At 42.6% G+C, this 20,636-nt stretch overlaps 1 protein-coding gene across 1 annotated transcript in view; it reads right to left on the bottom strand.

Moving 5' to 3' along the window:
- LOC133388619 (heparan-alpha-glucosaminide N-acetyltransferase-like) overlaps nucleotides 1-20,636 on the bottom strand; it is a 134,536-nt gene that overhangs the window by 25,637 nt on the left and 88,263 nt on the right. The window contains exon 6 of the mRNA XM_061634578.1: nucleotides 8,636-8,713. Coding sequence (XP_061490562.1) covers nucleotides 8,636-8,713 — 78 coding nt within the window. The remainder of the gene's footprint in view (nucleotides 1-8,635; nucleotides 8,714-20,636) is intronic.

The following is a 20,636-nucleotide window of genomic DNA, read 5'->3' as shown; positions in this document are numbered from 1 at the left end:
TGATGGCAGACCCATAATTCATTGCAAAGGCACATTGTAACTGATTGTGTGAGGAACAGACAATGCAGTCTCTGATCTCATTGCAAATAAAGTGACCCAGTACATGTTAAGCAGAATTTCACTTAGGTGTGCTGTAGAACCAGAGGCACCATTTCACATTTCAGTAACTAGAGAAGAAATGTCAGTAATATTTCAAGACCTGCTTTAGTATATATATGATTAAATTATAGAAACTCTGCATATTTTAAAAACATTGATTATGATTATGGACATCAAAACAACTATAACCATGTTACCATCACTGGCCAAATAGTTTATCCTTTTCTTTTTTAAGCAAAGGGATTGGAACCTCTGGCTTGCATGTCCAATACTTGGGCCCTTGTCATTGTTTATAACAATACTCATTCAATGTGTAGAACTAATGAGTTGGCTGGAAAAATAGGCCAATAATCACATGTGTAAAACTGAGTCTGGATCCTAGCAAGACGGGGGCACTGTGGGTTGGTGGTTCCCCAGTTCGAATAATTGGTCAGTTGCCTGCTTTGGATGGGTCATACTCCCTCTGAAATAGCAGGTTCATAGTCTGGGGGTGCTCCTGGATCCATCTTTGTCACTAGTGGACCAGGTGACCTCCGTGGCTAGGAGTGCCTTTTACCAGCTTTGGCTGGTAAGACAGCTGTGGCCGTTTCTGGACCGGAATAGCCTGATCACTGTTGTCCATTGTCAGGCCCCTTCCTGTCAGAATCCCACCTCAGGCCACTGTCAGGACCTTTCCTGTCAGGATCCCACCTCAGGCCACCACCTGCTAGGATCCCACCTGTGGCTATCGGCTTGTCACGGTCCCACCTCAGGGTCCTGGTTTTTAAATGGTTCTCTCACAGGCTCTAGCAAAGATCTCTCAAGATCCCACTGCTAGGCAGCACCACCAGTCACTCCCAGTAATTCAATATTGCCTTGAGACTGTGCCTTAGTCTCCCCTCCTGGCCTATTGATATTTTGTGTCTGGGTACACTTGCAGGCCACAACCCCCCTGTATCTTTGTGCCTATAAAGCACACAACCCTGGGTTGCTCTGGATACCTGCTGATGTTACACTATCTCTTCACCGCTGCCACCATTGATACTGTTTCCCAACCTTGGTATATGTCCTGCCCACCCTTCTGGTCTGTGTAACCCAGCCAAGGATCAGGTGTTCTGGTAAACCAAGAAATATTTATTTATATACACAGGGAATAACAAGATTACTTAAAGGTATTGTCAACAAGCTTATGGTTTCATCAGATGCATTTCTCTTTATGTTTCTAGACATCAATAACCTGCCTCACTACCAGCCTAATCCAATCCAACCCACAAAACCAACCTCCCTCAGAACTCCCACCAACAGACTTCTCTCTCAATTGTCATCCTCTCATTTATACCTTCAGACACACAAACGCTCAGCCAATCATAATACAACGTTCTCCAGCATTCCAGCCCATGTACTCCCCCCTCTCACTCAGTCCACTTACCATATACACTCTAATAAACCCGTAGTTACCATATTTACAGTCACATATATACAGGGACATCACAGCCACCACCTGCTAGGATCCCGCCTGTAGCTACCGCCTTGTCACGGTCCCACCTCAGGGTCCTGGTTTTTAAATGGTTCTCACCGGCTCTAGCAAAGATCTCTCAAGATCCCACTGCTAGGCAGCACCACCAGTCACTCCCTGTAATTCAATATTGCCTTGAGACTGTGCCTTAGTACCCTCCTGGCCTATTGATACTTTGTGTCTGGGTGCACTTGCAGGCCACAACCCCCCTGTATCTTTGTGCCTATAAAGAATACAGCCCTGGGTTGCTCTGGATACCTGATGATGTCACACTATCTCTTCACCGCTGCCACCATTGTTACTGTTTCCCAACCTTTGTATATGCCCTGCCCACCCTTCTGGTCTGTGTAACCCAGCCAAGGATCAGGTGTTCTGGTAAACCAAGAAATATTTATTTATATACTTAGGAATAACAAGATTACTAAAAAGGTATAGTTAACAAGCTTATGGTTTCATCAGATGCGTTTATGTTTCTAGTCGTCAATAACCTGCCTCACTACCAGCCTAATCCAATCCAACCCACAACACCAACTCCAACCTCCCTCAGAACTCCCACCAACAGAACTCTCTCAACTGTCATCCTCTCATTTATACCTTCACATACTCAAATGCTCAGCCAATCATAATACAACATTCTCCAGCATTCCAGCCCATATACTCCCCCCCTCACTCAGTCTACTTACCATATATACTCTAATAAACCCGTACTTACAATATTTGCAGTATTATAAATACAGGGGCATCACATCCACGCACTGGTAATCTCCAGACTGGATTACTGTAATGTGCTCTATATGGGGCTGCCCTTGAGGTTGGTCTGGAAGCTGCAGCTGCTGCAAAATGCAGCAGCGAGACTGGTCACTGGGGCAGGGTATTGCCAACATGTCACTCCGCTGCTGAAAAAATTGTACTGGCTGCCCATTTGCTACCGGGCCAAGTTCAAGGTTCTAGTTTTGGTGTACAAAACCCTATACAGCTTGGGACCAGAATATCTGAAAGACCGTCTTGCCCCTTATATACCCAGTGAGGGCCTCCTGCAGATACCATCTTATCAGGAGGTCCGTTCCGCACAACATAGGAAATGGACCTTTAGTGTGGAGGCACCTACCCTGTGGAATTCCCTCCCCTTAAATATTAGGCAGGCGCCATCTCTGTGATCTTTTCAGCACCTTTTGAAGACTTTCCGCTTTCAACAAGCCTTTTAAGTTGAGACCTGTCCCAGTTTGTGTCTGTGTTGGAATTGCGTTTAATATATATATTTTAAAACTATGTTTTTTAACCCTTTTTAAAATATGTTTTTAAAGCTTTTAAAGCTTTTAAAGTTGTTTTAATGTATTTTAAGGTCTGTTTTTATGATGTTTTGATGTGTTGTTAGCACTTCTGTTTACTACCCTGGGCTCCTGCTGGGAGGAAGGGCGGGATATAAACCAAATAATAAATAAATAAATAAATAAATAAATAAAATAAAACACAGGGAGGTAGTTCCCCCTCCCTAAATGGTGCCTCCCTACAGAACTGTATTACCAGAGAAATTTAACACTCCCTTTGCTCTTCTAATCGCTGAGTAACAGGAATATCACAAAATAGGTACCCAAGCAGAAACATTTGCCTAAGCTAACCATATCACTGCAAACATAAGTGGCTTTCCGAGTCAGGCCTGTTAGAAAAGCCAGTTTGGATCGCGCTGTATATGTGCACTCTGCATGAACAGATAAGTTCAAAGTGGCATGAATCATGTGCATTACCTTTGTCAAGCTTTTGAGATGAGGGGCGAGAATACAGAAGAGGAGATGTAAAAAAGTAGAGGGATTCAGAGTTGGCCATTATGAGTTAAATCTTGCATGAATATGGCCCATTTCTAATTTCTAAAATTCCCTTAATGAGACCTAAGAAATAAGGCTGACAAACTTTTAGCTCATGAATGAGTACTTTCACATGGCATGTTCAACCACGATGGCCAACTTTTCGTTTCAAGGATGCTACCTCCCTAAGCAGTTTGAATTTGAGTCAGGAATGGCAGAACCATAGCTGAACCTAGCAGTTGAAAATGGAGTCTATTGTGATACAGCAGATCATGGGCAGAGGGATGGTGAAACTTAGCACTTTATGGATGGAGCCTGTCAAGTGAGGAGCAGAGTCTGGGAGAATCTACTGGCTTTTTCAGATCTTGATACCAACTACCTTACAAAACATGGTGTTACTGGTCAATAAAATATTGCCTGAGGTGGCCATCTCTTTCTACCCACTGGTATGGCCAGCCCTGACACCTATGTGATTAGGGTAATCAAAATTTCCTACTCCTGTGCAAGAGCTGCTCACTAATAAATAGCTCCCACATAGTTGGGAGAATGCCTACAAGGCATCTTTAAGTCAACCAGGATTGAAGAACAGCTACACACTTTATGTAACAATATTGTATACAGAGGGTACCACAATGTTATGCTGGTGTTTGCAGCAGGCATGCACCCATAAACATGTGTTTCAGCTTCCCACACATCCAGCAAACCTTATTTTTCTGTGTCTGCTGGATGGATGGTATTTAATTTAATTGTTATCCTACCCTTCCTCCGAGGAGCTTGGAACAGATCACAACTGGTTCCCAGGTGTTCTTTCATCAAAGCAGCTTACAGTACCAGACCTCTTAGCTTTAGCAACCAAACCATTCACCAGGTCAAGTCATGGTAGCCCAGGAGGTGAGCAATAATAAGCAGCTCAAACTATATAACAACTACCACATGTGAAATATACAAACCACTATTCCAGATAATTGAAATGTCTTTGGTGAACAAGGAATAATATATATATATAAGGTATGTAAGGAGAAAATCATCTTGTACATCTTTTCCAGCATATCTGATCAAGTGCATTTCACCACTCTTGTTAGCTCATTTGCTGTCACTGTTAATCAGGCATTCACCTTTTATGTTGAGGCAAACAAGACTGCATTGAGAACTATGCTAACTGATTAATTTTTTGTAAATGAACATTCCATTGATTTTCTTAATTTGATGCATCAATCATTTAAATCCTCATTCACGTAAGTGACCAAGGAGGCACTCTTCCCATTTCAGAGACAAGATTGGGGATTTCTGAGATTGGCATAATCAGTCTTGACAGCCTTGAACCGTCACCACATTCAGATGAACTACAAGATCTGACACTTAAAAAAAAAAGATCTTTATCATTGTGCTTAAGAAAATGAACGAATGCTTGGTGAATGGGCAGATGTAGCTGGTAGATTATTGGTGGTTCTATGTCAGTGTTCACTACATGGTAAGTGTTGCTTATTAGGGATTCCAGAAATATTTAAGGTCACAAAACCATCAGTACAGAGCAGTCTGAAGAGAATCCAATTTGTATTATGGATGGCAGCATGCTGAAGCAATCATTTGATATAAACTTGTTGCATCAGACCAAGGAAACTCAATTAGTGCAGCACAGTTTCCAGCAGCAGCCAACCAGATGCCTTTGAAAGCTCATAAGGAGAGCATGAAACAATGTCCTTTTCTACATCTTTGATAGAAGATGACTAGCTGACTGTCACAAATATTATAGGCCTACATTTCTGTTACTCCATACTTGATAGCGGTCCCTATGTGAGCACCTTGAGAGCACACGGGGGGATATTGAAGTGAGGCTGGCCTGTGATCACAATATTTATATGAACTGAGGATCTCCATGCGGTGGCTGTATACATGATACCCACAATTTAAACAATTATAGCAGCCCTTTCTTGACCCATCATAATTGCACAATTCACAACAGCTACATTTATAGCCCACATGCCTTGTGGAGTTACTGGTTCATACAGATGGTCCCCCTTCCCAATAAAACATAGTTTGGCTATAAGTTTGGCAGCAACCCAACATGCTACCAAAGTGCTTTTGAAGAGACCACTATTAAACATAAATCACCCCTCTGCTTTTCTGAATGGCATCACTGTTTTGAGACAGAGGATGCTTCCAGATTGGTTTTTATGGTAGGGTTGACGTGCTCCTCATGGATGCAATTTTTTGAAGTGCCCATAAGATGTCATTGGCATAAAAAAATACCAGTCCATGTTTTTCTTCCATTTAATCCAGATGTACCCTTCCATGGAAAAACTGATAAGTTAAAAAACCCGTTACCAACAACCTGTTCGCCATATTTGAACAACCCGTTTGCAATATTAAGCTCCAGTCTGGAAGCAGTTTGCACCGGTGCTAATTGAAAAACTTGTTAACCGCTATTGTAAGATACGTCTTTGATACTGTAAGATGACTGTAATGACCATTCAGATTAGGTAAACATCTAAATGAAAGCAAGCATACATATGCTTCCTAAAACATCCTTCATGGTTAAAAACATAGTATTGAAAGTGGATCACTACCTTGTTGCAAGAGGTATTGGCTGTCACAGAGACTCCTTTATATTTCACGGTCAATGATGTTAAACATTTGGCAGGACTACAGCTCTTGAGCAAGAAAAACCTATCTCTGTCTTGGCAAACCTTATCTTTGGACCTGAAGCAGGCTTCAAAAATTATGTGAATCACTTAGAAGGTGAATGGAAGGGAAAGGACATGAAGGAGAGATTTTCAACATTTTAGCTAAGTGCTTTAATGACATATGGTGAGAACTGATATTTTTTTAAAAATAAAATGCATAATGGGCCCCAAGCCAGGTGAAAACAAAAAATAGAAAGGGAAAGAACAAGAGGAGTACTGTCTGTCCTCTACCCTTGCTGGATTAATTCTCAGTCTTGTTCTGAATTCAGGCAATAGAGTTTTGCTTTTCTCAATAAAATGACTTAATACATTAACTTATAAGAGGGGGAAAAATGTTACATGGAAAGGAACAATATCCTTGAAAAAAACCCAGTGGCCCCAATCAAACTGTGCACACACTCAACCCTGTAAGCAAAGGCAATTCTGCCAATCATCTGTTTGCTTTGGAGGGGAGAGACAGGAAAATGAAATCAAGAGGCTTTGCTTCCACGCCTGAACAGCTAAGAGAACCGCAGGCCTGGGGCCAAATGTGGCCCTGCAGGCCTCTCTGTCTTATTTGCCAACAAAACATTCAAGGAACTGGAGGACAGGTTTCATGTCCTGCTTGTGGGCTTTCTGTTGGCATCTGGTTGCCCACTGTGGGAAACAGCCTGCTGGACTGTAGGCCCTTAGACTGACCCAACAGGGCTCCTCTCATGTTCTTAAATACACACATACATGAGGCAGTCTAAACCAGGAATATTCTTCACAATTCACATAAAGCCTGCAGTGTGCAGGTGCAACCCTGGCTGCTCTCTCTTTCTTCCTTGGAGATTTAAATGCTTCCCTATAAGACCTGGGGAAGGAGCTCCAAACTCCAAAACATATGGGTACTTGAATGTTTTTCTTAGGGGACAAACAACATCAGGGTGGGCATTTTAAACAGGAAAATGCCACAGGAAGCAGGAGTTAAATCACACACCCCTAGTTCTGCACCCCCAATCCTATCTCCACCCACCCACATGTGGCTGCTTAAACTTTTCTTTTTGTGGAACTTTTTTTTATGACTCACCTGTGGTTTGTCTAGTTATGCCAGGGATGGACACATTGGTGGGGAACTTCAGGTCTGGGGGCCAAATGTGGCACTCCATGCCTCTCTATGTGACCCTTGGAACTCTCCCCAGACAACACCCCTCACTGGCCCTGCTTCATACCCCAAATGTTTTTGCCTGACTGTAATCTGTCCTTGAACTCTGATAATGCCCCTTGCTTGTCTGGCTGTAGGATAGAGAGGGGCGTTTGAGAGTGTGCGTGGAAAATAGCGTACATACAAAGGTAAAATTTATATTCACTGCTCTGCTCACTTTTGCCTTTGGCCTTGCCCACCTTTGGCATGTAGTCCTTGTACAGCCCAGGAGGAAAAGGAGTCCTCAAGCTGGGAAAGATTCACCACCCCTGAGCTAAATCATGCTGTCACCAGTTTTCTAACAAGGTTCCGTGTGTGCAGCTGCTGAAGTGTGTGTGTGTGGGTGTTCAGGTGTTCCCACCCATTTGTTTCCAGGTTCCTCATCTTGTTAGGGATATAAATACATATGGTTCTTTGACAGATCAGGGCATCTTTTCTTGTAAACAAAACATTTTCTAAGAAGGCAATGAAAATGGATGGTCTCCCACTGAACACATGCACATATGAGACAGGGCACAAAGCAGCCTGCTAGCCGTTGCCATCCTTTATTCTTGATCGTGCTATTTTACACCGAAAGCCTTCCCCTCCCCCTTTCTTCATTTTTAGGTATTTCTTCTCTGCCTTTGTTTGCGTCACTCCTAGAAACTGCCCACATCGCCCTAAGTAGGCCCTCTTCACTCTTTGGAAGCTACATGGATCTCAACACTTTTTTTCAGACTACATTTGATATACAGTAATTAATATTGATTCAGTTAAAGCCAGCTAGCAGAATGATGATAAATAAGCTAATTGTATCTGTTCGATCTGCAATGAATGGAGCATGATGGGGAAACAATGGGAACTGGACTTAGAATTTTGCTTTTTTATCAGGTTGACTTTAGGCTTGTTATGGCAAAAGGCAATTAAAAAGAACCAAAAGGGAAATTATACACACACACAAAAAGAAAATGACTACTGAAAACACATAATTAATAAGGGGGCAGCAAGAGAGGCAAATGTATAGTTGACATTCCTCCCTAGTGTCATCAAGATATCTTCTGCTGAAAGCAGTTTGGAATCACTGAGACACTCCATCTCCCCATCGCCTTTTCTGTTATGGTTTAAGACAGACTCTTCTCACCTACCACTTCCCCACTGAGAGAGAGGGAAGTGCTGGACTAGGGTTGTATCAGACTCCTTCCAGCTTAGATACATGATAACAGAAGTGGATGTTTTGAAGAACTGTTGAAGATAGCAAGAGGGTGTGCTGCGATAGTCATGGGTCCTGGACCATTTTTCTTCTTGTTAGATTATCTGCAGTTTGTGAGAACCTACTGTAATTAAAAATAACGAGGGCTTGGCAGTACTGCTAATGCTATTATCTTTAAAGCATCAGGCTTCAACAACTTACCAGCAAAATAGCCCAGATGAGAAACCTCTTTAAAATACTCAGTGGTTGCTGTCGGTACATTAGGATAATCTTCCCCGCCTGAAAATCAGAAAAACAAACAAACAATCAAAATACGGACAAACAATCAGGCAAGCAGTGATTACTCTCAGTAAGGCAATATGGTTTACTTTCACCTTGCACTCAGAGAGGCAAGCTAACTAGATAAAGTGGTGGCAAAGGGCAGGACGAACATTTACATTTTGCCACAGGGGGAAACAGGCAAAGAGAGAAGTAGCTTGGAGCACGAAGGTAGGGGAGTCTTCTAGATCAGCACATCAGTTTGCAGTGGCTCAGACGCAGCTCTCTGATGCAGCTAATGGTGTGCCAAAAATGTCTCATACATTTTTTCAACCATTTCCCATCAATTAATGAGAATAGAAACTGCATTTAGAAATTATCAAAAGGAAGAGGAAATTGCAACAACATTCTCAGAGATGGAGTGCAGGACTTTTCTTATGCTATCCTTGCGTTTGTGGTAGCCAAGAGGTTTTCTGAGTGCCCTTTCTTTCATTCTACAAATCATCTCTCTGGGGGCCTGCAGGGGAAGACATCACAATTGGCAGGTCCCAACCAGGGGAGTCTTCATCAGAGGAGTCCTCATCGAAGACCAGGAGGCTCCGGTCTTGGACTCAGCCCTGACTAAGGCTCCAAATGAGGGTGAGAGGCCAGGGTCCTATGTCAGCCCCAGAGCCCAAGGGAGAGGTGCCACCTCCAATGCCAGATGGAGACCCGGCCTCTCCGGAGGTGTGCCTGACTGCAGGCCTGGACTCCCTGGGAGCAAATGTCTGGCTGCAGGTGATTAATGGGAGTCAGTGGAGGTTTGGGGTGTGGTTCAGCAACTCCAGCATAAAAACCCCAGTGTTAGGCTGAAAGGGCTGGAGCAACGTCTATATACTAGCTGTGTACTTGCTCTGTCTAAACATTGCTTGTGGACCCTGGACCTGTCTCTTGCCTTAACCCTTACCTGCGTTACTAACAGACTGCTTGGCTTCTGACCCTGGACTGCTCTGACCCTGATTCTTGCCTGACCCCCTTGGTTTTGAGGTCAACTCTGGACTCTGACTTTGGACTGACCCTGGATACTGCCCTTGTGCCGCCCTCACTTGTGTTATTGCTTGGGAGTCTCTTGCCTCCTTAAGGAGCCTGATGTGAACAGGACAATGCAACTTCTCCTATAGCCCTTATCACATCAGGAAGGATGGGGAGCTGAGACTACAGAGTACTGGAGAAATGTCTGATGGGATGAAAATCATACACACCACCGCCAGCTATCTCACAATTATCAGGTAAGCTTAACCTCACACCCACCAAAATTATGAAGAAATCCTAAAGCACCCTGGGAGAGAAAAAGAGAAGCCTCATCCATGAAACATCCAAGGAACTGGAGGACGGGTTTCATGTCCTGTTTGTGGGCTTTCCGTTGGCATCGGGTTGACCACTGTGGGTAATAACATGCTGGACGGTAGGCCTTTACCCTCATCCACCGCAGCTCCTCTTATGTTCTTAAACACACATTTACATGAGGCAGTCTAACCCAGGAATATTCTTCACAGTTCATATAAAGCCTGCCCTGTGCAGGTGCAACCTTGGCTGCTCTCTCTCTCTCCTGGAGATTTAAACATTTCCCCGTGGAACCTGGGGAAGGAGCTCCAAACTCCAAAACATATGGATACGTGAATGCTTTTCTTGGGGGACAAACAACATCAGGGTGGGCATTTTAAGCTACAGGGGGAAAGGGTTAAATTGCACTCCCCTAGTTCTGCACCCCCAATCATATCGCTACCATCCATATGTGGCTGCTTTAACCTTTCTTTGTGGAAGATTTCCCCCTCCCCCCGATGGCTCACCTGTGTCTTGTCTAGTTATGCTAGGGATCAACAATCTGTCAATTTTGGTGTTCTCCGTTTCTCATTTTTCCAACCTTAAATTAAGTTTATTTATTTATATTTATGTAACAAAATTTATATATCACTTTATTGTAATGAAGCCTCTAAGCGGCTTACAACCCCCACAAAAAACCCATTAAAATTATCTATAAAAGATGGTTAAAAACAAGTATTAGGAAACATTCAAAAGATAATTAAAATCACTAGTAAGCTAAAAAGAGATTAAAGCATATGTCAACTTTTACATGTCTGGATAGCCTTGCCTAAACAAAAATGCATTAAGCAGGTGCCGAAAAGAATACAGTGAAGGAACCTGTCTGATGTCAATAGGCAGGGAGTTCCAAAGTATAAGTGCTGCCACACTAAAAGATGGATTCCTTACAAGTGCAGAATGAACATTTTATGCCAACTCCGCAGATCAGAATGGTTGAGTGGGCACATACAGGGTAAGGTGATCCTGCAAGTAAACTGGTCCCAAACTGTTAAAAGCTTTACATACTAATAGTAACACCTTGAACTTGGTCCAGTAAGAAATCAGCAACCAGAGCGTATCTCTGAGTAGAAGTGTTACATGCTGACAGAATCTCACTCCTGTCAGCAACTGTGCTGCAACATTCTGCAGTTATCAAGCACAAAGTCCCATATGGAGGGCACTGTAATAATCCCACCTTGAAATCACCAATGCCTAAATTACTGTGGTCAAGCTGTTCCAATCCAGGCAGTCATAGTTGTAAGACCAGGTGCTTCTCGTCACTGAAGCGACCTTGGCCTCCAGTGGCAAAGCTGAATCCAGAAGCATCCCAGACTGTGTACCTGCTCCTTCAGGAGAAGCGCAACCCCTTCCAGGGAAGGCAATTGATCAGTCTCTCAGAAACAGAAACCACTCACCCACAGTGCCTCCATCTTGCCAGGATTCTAGCTCAGTTCATTTTCTCTCATTCATCCCACCACTACTTCTAGGCACTAGGCACTGGGCGAGGACCACATGCCCTCTCCTGATTCAGATGTTATGGAGAAATAGAGCTGAATGTCATCAGCATACTGATGGCACCTTGCCCCAGAACTCCTAATGACTGCTGTCAGCAGCTTCATATAGATATTAAATAGCATCAGACTGGATTAAAGCAACAACAATACAGCCCTTCTTTATTTCTTCCATCATCTTTGAGGATGACATGATGGTTTACATGGATGATACAATGGCAATACATTGGCAAAAGCCTATGTCAACGGGGGGGGGCACAAGATCAAAAGCCCTTCTCAAAGAATTCCCAGAGTTCTTTGCCTGGGTGGAGATTATTTGAGCGGAACACTTGAAAGGGCCTCTGGACACCCATACACACTGGTTAGGCAGGCAGCCTCTATAGCAAGAAGAATGGACTCTTAACCAGAAGTATTTGAGGATCTAGTGATTTAGTTAGGCAGGCCCCGAGTGGGTTTTTTTCCTTTCTTTCTTTTGGCACAGATCTCAACATGTAGCATCCAAGGTTCATGTCAAGGTTTCAGGAGGAAGATGTGGAGCTTGTAGATATCTTGACAGCTGTCTGACCCAAGGGGCTCCTGTATGCCTTCTTCCAAGCCCTTGATTCCTAAGACATCCAGCGAATCAAAGATCTGAGGACAGAAGTCATTCTGATTGCACCCAAATGGCCACTGAGGCTGTGGTTGCAGACCTAGTGGAGTTGTCACTACTGCTGCCCTTACCTCTCCCACCTTGTGGAGACCTTTTGCATCAGGGGGCTTTTCTGCATCTAGACCCGACCTTTCTGAAGCTATGTTCTTAGAGGCTGAGCAGAACATCCTAGCTTGCCAAAGCTCCTCTCAAGTGGTGGTGTCCATGCTGTTGGCATCTAGAATAGAAGTCTGTCTAGTAACTCCACATACAATCTCACCTGGAAGGCATTTACCACTTGGTGCAAGTGGGAAGACAGAGATGTATTGGGTGACCTTCTTGACTTTTTGCAAAAGGGCCTCTCCAGAGGCCTCAAGCCTAAGACTGTAAACAGTCAAGCGTTGGTCATTTACAGTATTCTGGGCACATGGGAGAGGCTTTTTATGGGACTCCACCCCATGTCAAAAGATTCATTAGGACAGCTTTCCTGGCCAGTCACTATTCAGAGATTTCCCTCATAGAGGCTCAACACGGTTCTTAAGCCCTGACCAAGGTCCCTTTCAAATCCTTTGGGGCAGTTTTCCATAATAATTTTACTCTTAAGACTATTTTCTCACTAACCCTCACTTCAACTAGAAGATTTTGTAGATAGGATCTGTCAGTGTTTTTCATAGGGACAAGGTAGTCATGAGGCCTGACTCATCCTTTTGGAATAAATTCTGTCTTTCACAGGCCTCAGGAATAAGTCAGTCCTTCCTTCTGTCCAAATCTTTCCACCCCTCTAGAAAGGGAATGGAATATCTTAGATGTCTGCAAGGCTATTTAGTTTTATCTGGACAGGACAAAACCCCTTTTACCCTTCTTCCCTGGGAGCCTGCTGGTTACATGACTGCATAGCCTTAATGTACTCATGTAGCAACCTTCAGGTGCCTTAGAGCATTATGAGGAGTATGGCAGCTTCATCTGATTGTTGGGAAAAGGCTCCCCTAGAGGAAATTTGCAGGGTGGCCACATGATTATCTGTCCAATCCTTCACAAAGCACTACAAAATTAACACATTTACCTTGATGTAGGGTGCCTTTGGGAGATGGGTCCTTCAAAGAGTCCTTGCCCCTTAGGGGGATCTGGCTTGGGAGTTGTTGGTGTTTTCCCTTCCTGGGATGAACTGCTTTTTTACATCCCCTGACTGGCTGGTCTTCTGTATTTGCTGGGAAAAACAGAAATTCTGTACGTACTATGAATTCCTGTTCCCAAGTGAGGGAGGCAACCAGGCCCACCCATGAGCAGGCTCCCTCTAGGGGGATGAGGAGGGTTTTAAAAATTACTTCAGACGTTTCTTAGGTCCAGTTGCATGCTCCAGTAGTTCTTAGGACAAAATCATTTGCCGTCATACTGATCTTGATGCTGCTGCTAATGTAGACTGTGGTGACCTGTTTGTTCCCAGCATTTGGGATTTCTTGCTTCTGAATGTGGATGCTCTATTTAGTGATCATGACTAATCAATATGGATAATTTATTCTCTGTAAAGATGTGACAAGAGAGCCATAGCTGACCAGATGGATCCTGTTTTCCTTACTTTAAAAATATAATGCTGTCATTCAAAAGCAAATAAATAGACCAGCAGCATAGCATAATTGATTGTAGTAACATATAAATTTGCTTTATCTTGTTATTAAACGTATGTAGAAAGACATTCATTTTATGAGCAACTGACAGGCTTGTACTGCAGATCTAGGATGAGAAGAATCTATGGCTCGCTAGGGATATATGAACATGCCTCAGTCCATTTCAATATCCATTCATACTTGTATCTAGCATTTTCCATTCTTCTGCAATTGATGTGTTTTATATAAGTCTGTGTTCCATTTCCTTGTTTGCTGTTGCAGAAATATACATTTTATTTACTGTTATGTAACAGACAATAGACACACATATTTCAGCCATCAACAGATATTTACAAATCAATTACTTTCCTTGTGTGTTCCCTTTCATGGTTAATAAATTTCCAGAGGAGTAACCCTGTTAGTCTTTTGCAGCAAAAATAGCAAAGTTAATGAAGTGGTTAATGGACCATCACAAAGTCTTCTATGACTGCAAACATAACCACTGCAAACATAACTACTCAGAAGCAAGTTCCACTGAATTCAGCTGGGCTTACTCCTAGGTAAGTGAGGCTAGGGGTGCAGCTACTCTTGCTACCTTGATTTCACAGTTCAGTATAAATTTGTCATCCTGTCTTGTTTCCCTCACTCAGGCATCAGTTTACTTACAAGTCAAGAAAAGTTTTTTGGGGGGAGGAAAGAATGTTTAAATTTAATTTTACTTTCAAAATGCAGATATAGGGTGGTCAAAATAGGCAGTCAAATCCAGATGGTTCTTCCCACTTTGACAAAGAGTCTTTAACTGAGCAGCAAAGATAAAATCCACAGGTAAAAAAGATATAACTTCTTTCCATATGAAAAGAGCAATACTTAGTAATGAATTCCATTCATTTTTAAAATTCACAGTAGGAAGCAGATGAAGGCTGAAATGATAACCCCACTTACTTAGAAATACATCTCACTGAATTCAATGGGATTTACTTCTGAGTAGACAGGGTTAGGTTTCCACTCTTAGTTCATATAGGTTGCCTTTGGCAACAAAAAACACTTCAGAAACAAGAAAAGCAAAGAGGCACCTGTCTGCGTACATCAATGAATGTTTAAATAATATATATTGCAAAGCAATTTATATATCTATTTATGTATAGTATGTGCATGTTAAAATGTTTGTTGTAGAGAACTAAGGTGAATAGCTTTCACAGCTAGAGTCTGGGCCACAATGGGGGTTGAATGGGCGGACAAAATGAAATTTGCTTGATAGTCTATTTTCAACAGATTCCTCAGACATCCCTATGGGTCTCTTCTTGTCGAGACATTTATTTATTCCAAAATAAACATGCAAGCAGCATATAGAAACTCTTGAATATCCTCTTAGTATAATCTCTTCCCAGATCGTATTTCTGAACCAGGCAGGGTCTCCATCTATATGTTAAAATTGCACTGTCATCACCTAAGATTATGAGATATTTTGTTAGCTGAACTGAGTCCTGGCTGGTGAGAACTCTTTGTGAAGATATTCATTTTAACTGAAATCACATTCTCAGGCAGAAAGTGTATGTGGCAATTTTCCACAACACGCCTTGAGTAAAGAACCATTCAGGAAGATAAGCAGAAACCTTTGCCAGCAATCCTGAAAAGTTTCCAACTGGGACCATTAGAACAAACAAAGTACCTTCAGCAATGCAGGCATCAATATCCATTATTTGTGAAGGAAAGTTGTTTCTTTCTAGTAATTAATAGAATGAAAGTCCTGATTCTGCAAAAGTACTGATGAATGGAATCTGTACCTCCAGGTAAGGCCAGAGCTGCAGAAAAAGCCACTTTCTAAAGGTGGAAAATACTTGCAAGATACTAAAAGTGAATGGAGGGAGTGAAGAACTATTTTAATGTGAGTCTTATTTTGCAAATATCAACTAGTTTATTTGCCCTTAAAAACACACTAAGGACATACTTATTATATCCTTGTTTGTCTCTACATTTAGAGCTGGTTTACATATGGAAATCATTATTTTATGGGTGCAACATTATTTCTTTATTCAAATATCTTTATACCACATTTCATGGCCAAAACATCAGCTTTTGAAAGCAGTTCACAACATAAAACCATTATAAAGCAGATCAAATATGTAACCCTCCAAGTAATAAACACCTAAAAATCTCTTTCAACATTCATGGTAAAACAGCAGCAGAGGTTAAAATTACAGCATTAAGAACTAGTGCTTGGAATGAACTAGTCCAGTTGAATGAAGTTCACTGAATTAGTTAAAAGATCTCTGAACTACACCTGAAAGTAGTTCCCATAATTGCTGGGTGAACTAAAGGTGAATTGAGTTCATTTTGGGATAGAACTCTAAATGATTTCTAGTTCATCTTCATGTGCATCCCCCCCTAAGCAGAACACCCACTCTCTTAGCTTTCATTTTTTTTAAAAAAAAAGTCAGTTATTTGGACGACAACAAAGGAAGTTAGAAAGCAAAATGTGGAGAAAATGTTGATTGCAACCAATCACCAAATGCCACCCACCAGACATGCAGGGCATGCCCACCAGACACACAATCAATCACATAACCACTCACATGACCACTGTGCCAGTGTGCAACATGCAAACAAATGCATGTGGAGCCCTGAGCACTCAGAGGGCCCGAGATCACAGTCTCCAAAGGCACCCCAGACATACATAGGTGGCAACCACCCACCTCACCCCCCAAAACACACAGCGCAAGTGCCTCTCTGTTTTTCTGGATACCATTGGGACTCAAGTGCAGGTTCATTAATTGCGCAGACACAGAGGAGTGTGCCATGGCTGGCTTCCCCACAGTCCTGGGGCCCCAGGATGGCACCTACATTCGCATCCTGGGGCTCCATCTGTACTGGAACCACCACCAGTACTCCATCAACATCACAGCCATCTGCAATACCCAGGGCAGGTTTACCTATGTGAATGCCACAAGGCCAGGGAGCATGCATGATGCCCAGGTCCTCGAGATCTCAGCCCTGCTGAACATGCTGGAAGCATCACCCCCAGAGCAAGGATGGCTCCTGGGTAAGTGTTGGTTCCCCTGGGTGAGCTGGGGAGGGCCAGTAAGGCATATAGGTCTCTAATTTCTCTCCCGTCCATCAGCTGACCGTAGCTACCTGCTGAGGTCCTTCCTTGAGGCACAGTGTCCAGTATACATGCTACACCCACATGCACTGGTCAACAAGAAATGATGATTGAACATGCTTTTGGACAACTGAAATCTTATTTCCGCTGCCTCCACCACACAGGGAGGTAGGTGATGCACTCCCCCACCAAGGTGTCAAAGGTGGTATTGGCATGTGCTGTGCCACATTATGTAGTAAGGTGTGGTGGCTGCCCATGGATGTGGAACTGGGGGAGCAGGACCCCTGTGGCCACGGGGGGGCTGGGAAAGGAGGTATCCTTGCTCAGGTTTGCAGGAGTATGATGTCACAAACACTATCCAACAGGAGATCACAACACTTGACAGATAGCATTCTCAATGGTTATGAATGCAGTAGCTCATACAGGATAGAAACTGCATTGTCTTAAACTAAGTAAAAGCTAAGGTCTGTGCAATTTTGAGTTAACTGACTTCCTATCAAAACCCATTAAAAACAATGACACTCCAGAATCAGGCTTACACATTTCATTCATAATTTTCACTTAACTTCTTAAGGTACGATTACTAGCAACTGACACATTTCTTCATGCTGATATGCGCTCTTTGTAGTTCTGGAGCAAAATACTTGCAAGAGGCTTTAATGAGAAAAAGAAGAGTATTGATTACCTGGGTCCCATCAATCCAGTATTTTGAGAAATAAGAAAAAAAAACCCTTTATTCGATATCTGGTCTTCTTTCACAAGAGCTAATATCTTGCCTTGGTATTTGGGAATAGTGTTCAGTATGAAAGAAAATGTGACTGTCACAGTGATTAATAACTGAATTTATGTCACAAAGCCTAACTTCTCTGTGCTCCCTTCCTTGTTTAAAATGCCATTTTTCTGGCAAAGAGGAGGACTCTGTGGGGAACAAACTCAGAATTAAATGTCAGGGATTTAAAATATGGATTCAGAAAATTCAAGAAGCAGAAAACTCAGTTCTGCAAGTAACGTCCAGTTGTATCCTTCAAAAAGGAAGGGCAAAACACTCCTTGAAAAAGGAGTCTGACCAGACAGCCTTAGCCCATCATCACTGCCCTAGCATCTCCAGTGCAAATTTCACCTAACCTATGAACTTAATAGGTCATCTTAAGCAACCCACTGTCTCTCAGGTCCAGCTCCCCTTTAATAGAGCAGTAATAACCAGATCCAGCATCAGTGCCCTGAAAAGGTCCACCAGTTCACTGATGCCTGTCCTTGGTCCCCCATGCTAGGTAGCTTTATTTATGTATTTGTTTAAAAAGACGGTTTGCAAATGTTTCCCAACGCAATTTACAAAAGTTTACACAATCAAATAAACCGTAACATAATTTTAAAACCAAGAGGCATTTCAAAATAGTACAAACTATTGCTAAAACCGGCATGAACTGACATGACCATACCAAACAACTTAGGCACAAGTCAAAAAATAGTCATTAAAAGCCACAGTAAAAAGACACAGGAGTAGCCAATGTAGTGCCCTTCTGATATTGTGGATTACAACCCCCATCGGCCTCAGCTGATCAGGAATGGTGGGAGTTGTAGTCAAAACACTTTTGGGAGGATGGTCAGGATTCAAATTTAATAAATAAATAAATAAAACATCTGGAAGATACCACACTGACTACCCAAGATAGATCTTTAAGGCCTATTTAAAAAGTGTTGAGGGATGAAGCTTGCCCAGCTTCAAGCAGAACTGAATTCTACAACTATAAGGCCATCACTACAGAGGCCCTGCTCTGTGTGCCTACCGGTCTAATTCTCTGTGTTGGCGGGCACCTGGGCAGCTTGATAGGGATGCAGGCAATTCTTCAAGTAACATGGTTGAGGGCTTTAAAGGACATTGCTATCATTTTAGATTGGGCCCTAGAACACCCTGGTAATCAGTGTAATTGGTACAATACAGGTGTAATATGCTCGGAGTACCTGGCTCCAACAGGGAGTTCCATTGCATGTTTAGCCTACACAGTGGGAGAAGGAGGAGGTCAGAAGAAGGAAGAGCAGAGCAAGAAGCAACTACAGTGAGAAGGAAAAGATGCAGAGTGAGCAAGCACTCACCCCTTCTTTCACCCTCACTTTTGAAGTTCAAACTCTTCTGAGACTAGAAGATCCCCTCTTCAGGATCTAATGATTCTGGTGATGGTGGTGGGGGAACTGAAGGGGGAAACTGGTGCTATACAAGTAGGCTATGAATAGTGGGATCAATTAATGGAGACAGTGTGTGTGAGAGAGAGATCTGGCCTGGATCTGGGTGGATTATGATCTAAGGGAAGAATATCAGGGTAGGGAAATCAGTTAACTGAAAGAGAGGGGCTGATCTGTTGTGAATGGATTATGATTTGATGGAAGGAACACTGGTGGTCTGAAGGCAGGGTGTGATAGGGAGACATTAATTTGCTAGCCAAGGTGTTTGTCCCCAGCATTATACACAGAGAGAGAGAGAGAGAGAGATAAAGAAGAAGTGTTATGGCTAGGTACTATGAGCCCTGACTATGCACATGAGAAAGAGACAAGGCTGTGTGTGGATATATGGGAAGATGTAATGTATTTCTGCTTCTATGACAGTAGCCCCCACACCAGCTAATATGTTTCAATACTGGAAAGTACAATATGACAACCCCGTAATGTAGTCCATTATTAATATTGGTGGTAGGACTGAGCCTGAAAAGTGGTTTACAACAACCAAAGGAAGAAGCAGGACTGAGTGAATAAAAATTGTAGATCATTCTGATCCATTTTATCCAACTATAGCTAATTTTTAGGGGGGCATGAGATGAGACTGTTACATGTGTGAATGAAAATGTCTAAAGACTCAGAGTGGTTGCCAGTCTGCACTCCTGCTGCAACTGAAATACCAGCAATAAAATAATTGTTTTATATATACATATGTCAGGTTCCCACCAGCTTGTGGCTACCGTCTTTCACTAGGCACCACCTCAGGACACCACCAGCCAGGATCATCATTTTTATTTTTCTCACTCCGTTCTAGCACAGATCTTACAAGATCCCACTGCTAGGCAGCACCACCAGTCACTCCCTGTAAACAATACTGCTAGAGACTTTGCCTCAGTCTCTCTATAGCTTGTTACTTTGTGTCTGGGTGCCCTTGCTGTCCACAACCCCCTTGTATCTTTGTCTATAAAGCATACAATCCTGGGTTGCTCTGGATACTTGATGTTGTTACAATATCTCCCTTCACCGCTGCCACCATGTGATACAGTTTCCCTTCAGCCTTGGTAATTACCCTGCCCTCCCTTCTGGTCTGTGTATTCCCAGCCAAGGATCAGGCTTTTGGTAAACCAATAAAAGTATTTATTTGATAACACCAGGAAATAACAAGATTACTTTAGGAATGTTTAACAAGTGTATGGTTTCATATAGTGTCACTCTTTATGTTTCTGGTCATATATATACTGTCTAAATATCAGCCAAATATAATCCAATCCTCCCTCAGAACTCTGCCAACCAACCCATCCAAATAACTCTCCACTAACAACGCTTCAACAACTCTCGCCAACCTACCTCCTCTCAACTGTCATCCTCTCATTTATACCTTCAGCCATTTATATATATATAAAACTCAGTTTGTTTTGTGTAATTCAATTGTATTCCTTCCTATATCTGTTGTTTGCCTATCAGCCTAATCTTAAACTGTTCATTCAGAAGAGCCTAGTCCCACTGTATTTGCACTCTAAGTCTGCTCCTCACTTTTTTTCTGTTTCTT

Source organism: Rhineura floridana, chromosome 7 (genome assembly GCF_030035675.1).
Source record: "Rhineura floridana isolate rRhiFlo1 chromosome 7, rRhiFlo1.hap2, whole genome shotgun sequence".
NCBI lineage: Eukaryota > Metazoa > Chordata > Lepidosauria > Squamata > Rhineuridae > Rhineura > Rhineura floridana.
This window is presented reverse-complemented; position numbering and strand designations above follow the sequence as displayed.